Genomic DNA, 6,343 nt, shown 5'->3' with positions numbered 1-6,343 from the left:
TCCAGCACAGCGACAAAGGCGACCGGTCACACAGCCCACGCATTGATCCTTGCAAGATGCGTGACCGCGGCTATTGCGCAACATAAAGGTCTCCACGCGGGCGTCCCACGCGCCCGGCCCACGTGCATCCTGAACAGCAGGATGTACGTGTCAGTGATCTGAGAGTGGGCACGTGTAGACCAGTATATATTGCAGGCCCGTCCGATGCGTCATTAACGGTGTCTTCTCACCAGCCTTTGGCGCAACATCTCCAGGATCCCCGACAGCACCGGCTCTCCTCAGGCCCGACCCAGCCGGTGCTGCTCCTGCCAGACGGCCAGCAGCCGGTCCGGGTCGTGGAAGCCGTGGGAGGCGACCACGTCCCGGTAGCCATGCGCGTCGTACGGCCGCTCCCAGAAGTGGATGTGCTCCGTATGCACCGGTTCCATGCCGGCCTTTTTGGCCACCAGGCCGATATAGATGTCGTCGAACCTGCGGACAGCGGGACACCACGCTGACGTCAGCGGGCTGCGGGCGGTAACGTGTTCGCTTACAACAACGTGACGGCTGCGCACGACTTTGGTGCGTCGGTTGTACAAGTCGCCACAAGCTTATGAGCCAGCTTCAGCAGTTAAGCCAGAGACCAGTCAGAGACCAACCAAGCCGTCACACCAACTTCATTTGTATCTTGGTCACGTTTACCGTTTTGACACGCGCCAACAACTCATCGTTTTGGCCCCAATCACGCCGAGCCTTGGCATGGAAAGAGACCACTGTGTGGACCGTTTCAAGCTGAAACACTTCAAATCATGTATGACGACACACTCGGCTATATCTCAGTCAACAAACAATCTTAAGATACCCGATTTGGCCAAGCAGCGACACACGCTGGTCTTGTTGGCAGCGGCAGCCCAGTCGCCCGCACCTGAACATTTTGGTGTAGTAGCTGGTGTACAGGATGCGGCGCAGGGCGGAGCGCGACAGCAGGTACGCGCCGGCCGGACAAAACGGCGGCCACTGGTTGAACGGGTACTCCTCCACCGAGACGTACCACTTGCTGAAGCGCTGCCGCCTCGGCCACGTGTGGAACACGTAGCCGGCCATCAGCGGCACATCAGGCCGCGACGGCTCGCCGCCAGTGGCCGGGTAGGTGCGCGGCGCCGCCACCAGCCGCAGCACGTTCACCACCGACACGTACATGTCGTCGTCCGCGAAGAGCACATGCTCTGCGCCGCCGCACTGCTCCACCGCCCAGCGCATGCCGCTCATCGTCTTCAGTGTGTTGTTGAAGTACGAGTCCTCGAAGTGCGCCTGCACCACGTCGCCGAACTCATCGGCCTCGCGTGCGACGGCCGTCTGCAGGCGCGGCTGGCCGGCGCGCGTGCCCAGCAGGAACACGTGGCGCACGTCGGGCCGCTGCGACGCCCAGCTGCGTCGGATGACGCGGCGCTGATCGAAGTGGTCCACGGCCGACTTGACCACCAGCAGCAGACGCAGCGGGTCTTCACCGGCGCAGCGGTGCCGTGCCTCCGACAGGTAGCGGAACTGGTGCGTGTTCAGCGGCGTCACCGGCGACTGCTGGCCGCCCAGCAGCAGCTCCACGTAGTAGCCGACGTCGATGTCGAGCGGGTAGGTGAAGCGCGTCTCGCAGTCGAGCTCCCGCATGCGTTCGAATACGCCGTACAGGTCCAGCAGGAGCAGGAGCCCGGCGGCCGCCAGCAGCGCCAGGTACGGCCGGCGCCAGTGGAGCACGCGCGCTGCTATCATCCGGACCCAATCCCTCATCCGGGCGCGCAAGCGGGCGGTCCAGGCTGCAAACAGAGCTAAAGTGGCATTTTCTCCTGAATGGGGTCATAGATGATGAATAAAGTGTCTTACATACAGTCTCGCACACAGCAACAACATCTTCACATCCGTATATACAGTTATATCTATATAGTTACATATGTATATAGTTATGTATATAGTAAGACACATGTAGGTATATATGTAGTTGTATATATATATATATATATATATATGTGTATATATATGTATATATATATATATATATATATATATATATATATATATATATATATACCAGTGGAACCGTTACCGTTATTCATTGCAATAATCATCACCCACAACATTACATTCTTTGCAGGATTTCTACAGTGAATCATAAACAACATCTTGCGTCATTCGTAAAATATTTAGTTTTGCTCCTTACCACACAAAACTTACGTTCAAATACATTTCATCATGACAATGAAAAGAACACAAGGACATGCTCTGAATCGGGCTTGATCGCGAAAACCGTATATCAACTGGCATAGGAAGGTCACCATGGGCTATTTTGAATAGATACCGCCTGGAATTGTCATTGGCGTGCCAACAATGAACCATGCATTATAAGGCTGCCCTTATATGCTGATGACAAGCCCAACAGCAGCGGCTGGCCAGGAGGAGGGAGAACCCCCTCCCCCCTCCCTCCCCCTGGACGTGGGAGAAAGCTACTATCTGGCGGTCTAAGACACCCGTAGGGCTTCTTAAACTTAAACATGGGCCGTCGAGACATAAAAATAGAATACCCAGCTTAGACCGGCCCTGACTCCGAAAACAGGGCCCTTATATGCACGCAGTCAAGCTCCCTCGGCCTGAGCGAGCCGCCAGACCGCTCGACTGCAGTGGGCACGGTGACATTCTTTGCCGAGCGCAGACACACAGCGCGCCTCTGCGGTGCCGCTGAATGAACTACACATATTTTTGGAAGAGCCTAGTGGGAGGACTGCAGCCGTCACTGCGTGCCAGCGGTGGCCAGCCGGCCGACCGGGTCGCCCGAGCCTCGCCCAAGAGCTGAAGAAAAGGAGAAGAGGTGGTGTCAGAGCATGTGGAAGGAACAATTCTATCAGTGGAGGAACGCGGCTGAGCCTCAGAGCCACGCCAGGAAACAAGAACGCGAGAATCAGGGGGCATAGGCAGTGGGAGTGGCTCCTCCCCCCCCCCCCCCGACTTAAAACCTTGCCCCCTCCCCTAACTTGGAGGGCCGGCGGAGGGCCTGTTCTGGTGTATAAAGGTCCGATTCTCAGTTAAATAAGGTCACGAAGGCATATAAAATTTATTCTGACCTGACTAAAATTTATTCTGAGGGCTCATTCTGGCCTGTTTAGGATCCATTCTGACCAAAAGAAGACACTTCTGAGCCCGTAGAGGGCCCATTCTGCCCTAGAGAAAGGCCCATTATTGACCGTGGACGGCCCACTCCTGCCTGTTGATGATCCGTTATGACCTGTAGAGAGTCCATTGTTGACTGACGAGGATCTATTCTGGCCTGTACATGGCTCATTCTCGCCGGTAGGGACGCATTCTGGCCTACAGGGGGCCTACTATTGACTGAGGATGGCAATTTTGATACAGAGAGGGCCTATTCTTTACCACAGAGTACCTATCCTTGCATATTGGAATGGAAAGTCTACATATGGAAGGCCTATTACCGGCTGTGGAAGGTTCTCTCTAGCATATATATAGGGGTCCAATTAGGCTTGTCGACAGCCCGTTATTGACTATGGAGTGCTCATTCTGGCCAGTGGAGAAGCCATTATTGACTGTTCTCTGATTTGCAGATGGCTCATTCTGGCTGTAGATGGCCCATTCTGACATGTAAATGTTACGCGCGGAGGTTTTTCCAAGTCACATATCGACATTGGTGTCCTTGAACCCGTTTTTTGCCATCTGTGTAGCTAGGAATACTGGCTCTTTATTATTTCCAGCAAATTTTACCACGCTCACCCAGCAGACTTCTCATTGACACCAAACGGCAGTCAAATGACTCCCAAAGCCCAGCTTGCATAAAAGCAACAAGCGCCTTGAATAACTCAATTTAGATGAAGTTCCGACATGATTTTTGAAGTAACGTGCTCGCACATGACGTGTAATGCATGGTGTTATGAATACCTCTCAATAGATAGTGGCTGTACTTAAGAATAATGGTCCTCACGCAAGAAAAAAAGCTCCTTGGGAGTAATATGTCTGCGGGCAACAATCATATTTGCTTAGATTAATTATACAGAGTGTTAATGACGGCTGTTGTTGGCCCACTGTATCGATCTGCAGAAAATTACCATGGAGGCAATTCCCTTTCAGAAACCAACTAACAGGGACGACTGCAAATGGTGGCAAAAACATTGGTGCACCGACATTTCATGTGCTTTAACGAAACAGATGCTTTTGCCCTAACATGGGCAGCAAATGTCGCTTCACTGATTCCGCGACTAACATTCATACATTCACACCGTCTCATGCGGGCTTGTCACCGGTCATATTAAAGAGAGGCCCATAGTGTGGTCACTACACATTGTCTGCAGCTTATATGCAGCGACCAGACACGATCCATCATGAGCGGAGCCGTGCAGTCATATACCACGCATATCCCGGAATTTATCTCCAGTAAATAGCAGCCACCGAGCGCAAGGCTCACCACAGCATCACTACGTAGCCCCCACCTTCTCTGGTGACAGAATAATGCTGAAATATCTCATCCGCACGCCGGAATTCCGTATCGGCCTGTTTTCCTCAGTGGCTGGAATCACTCATCGGTGCGCCAGAGTCCCTCGTCGGCTCTTAATATGTTGTCGCCGGAATCACACGTTGGCACGTCGGAATCCCTCATCGGCTCGCACGTGCAAACCTTGCCTTCTGGAATCGCCGTAACAACTCTAACAACGGTACCCTAAGTGGCCGAATTCACTGCCGGTGCCCAGGGCCAGTTACACATAGCCATCTTAGCAGACCCCTGTCTATGGTCGCTTGTAAGTCCACCAACGGAAAAATCTACCAACTTTTCTTACGGTCCAACGCACTTTTCCGACTTCCACCACCTGGGAGTCGCAAGAGAGCAGCTGGAAAACGAGTGTCACGTTCTGCGAGTCGCGAATCCAGCAACGGTTGTTACTGCCACTCTCACCAGTGGTCAGCGAAACGCAAAAATGCGTCTCACGTCATCTGTGAGTCGCGGAGAGGTCAACAAACAGCCAACTCCCTTATTTCTGCAGAGAGTGGGCACCTTCAACCCACGGCCAGACAACCGTCTACCTACCGCGTAGGACCTTCTCCATCGCTCCCCGCGAGGAGTCGTAACGCAAAGCATCTGTAACGCATTTAGCCCGTGATCACAAAAATCCTTTCGTTACACTCGTGGAAAATTCACAGTCGCCCCAAGCTGTACGCAGCATATGAGCTATGTAAGATAATTAATTTGGCTATAATGTGGACCTAATTGCAGCGCATCATATCAGTAAGTATGGCCAGAGCACCACAGGTCAATGATAGGGTGAATTCCTTGTCTCCGTTGTACTTAAGCCCAGGATACATAGTACACCGCGGCTACTATGTCCGGCTCGTGCGTTGGCCATTCCAAACTACGAATTAGGTCAATATGTAACTATTTGTTTATTTGCTAGGTTGATATGGCAATATGTAGTAAGTGGTATATCGCCGACTACGACGTTCTCCTTGTGCATGCAGTGTTTCAGCAAAAGTCCACAGCCTGGCTTCCCGCGAGACCTGGCAACAGGCTGGTGATAATCATTCTAATACCAGCATCAGAGTGCTCTATATAAGTAATCATGTTAATGCGTACTGGTGTCCCCTGCCCTTTAACAAGCAAAGCGACAACAAAATTCAACAGCCTCGTCTTTTATCAAGCATGGTGGCACGCGAGTCCTAGTCCGTAGTCATGTGGCATTTGGGGTCAGGCTCAGCGGGTATGTAACTTAACAGCCACCAGTGGGTGTGTTGAACGACTTCACTGTTGCGACAGAAGTGGAATTTCGCCAACTACCCCACGGGACGAGAACAGTGAACGCATATACTCTGACGTACAGCCTCCTGTGTCGTTCTGAAAGTGAACAGACCTTTCACTGTGTCTGCGCTGAAACAAACGCTACTAGGTAATTCACGAACATATTAGCATTATTCTATAATGACCGCCAAACTCCGTCAGTGTCGCTGTCGACAGTATTATGTTAATCGTGTCTACATAATATATCATGATTAGAATAGCATCGGTGAGTAGTCGCCGTTGATCGCGTGAACACGTAGGAATCAATCCGCCGGATTCTCCGCTTTACTGGCCGGCGCTCATTGCCAGTCGTCATTCAATGGAAGCTATCGAAGATAAAGATGTTTTACAGCAACCTCTAACTGATAAATGTAGCAGTTACTTGGCGGACGCAAAATTAAACATCAAATATCGTAACCTATCAATGTACTACATAATTATCGGGAGAGTATAATGCAAACACGAAATAGCACACGTCATATAACAGACTAGAACTCATGTGCGAGCACGTCATATAAAAAACACACTGGACGAATTTTCTTT

The 6,343-nt window shown here is 51.6% G+C and overlaps 1 protein-coding gene across 1 annotated transcript; it reads right to left on the bottom strand.

The window, feature by feature from the left end:
- Nucleotides 1-278: 278 nt before the first annotated feature.
- On the bottom strand, nt 279-1,644 carry LOC119108920 (beta-1,3-galactosyltransferase brn-like). Its single transcript, XM_037232465.1, has 3 exons — nt 1,117-1,644; nt 905-1,086; nt 279-471 (listed from the first exon to the last, which is right to left on the bottom strand). The coding sequence occupies exons 1-3, from the start codon at nt 1,642-1,644 to the stop codon at nt 279-281; spliced, it is 903 nt and encodes a 300-aa protein (XP_037088360.1).
- Between the last annotated feature and the right edge of the window lie 4,699 nt (nt 1,645-6,343).

This window comes from Pollicipes pollicipes, unplaced genomic scaffold (assembly GCF_011947565.3).
Source record: "Pollicipes pollicipes isolate AB1234 unplaced genomic scaffold, Ppol_2.1 Scaffold_705;HRSCAF=810_pilon_pilon_pilon, whole genome shotgun sequence".
NCBI lineage: Eukaryota > Metazoa > Arthropoda > Thecostraca > Pollicipedomorpha > Pollicipedidae > Pollicipes > Pollicipes pollicipes.
Note: the sequence above shows the minus strand (reverse complement) of the source record. Positions and strands in the feature narration are given on the sequence as shown.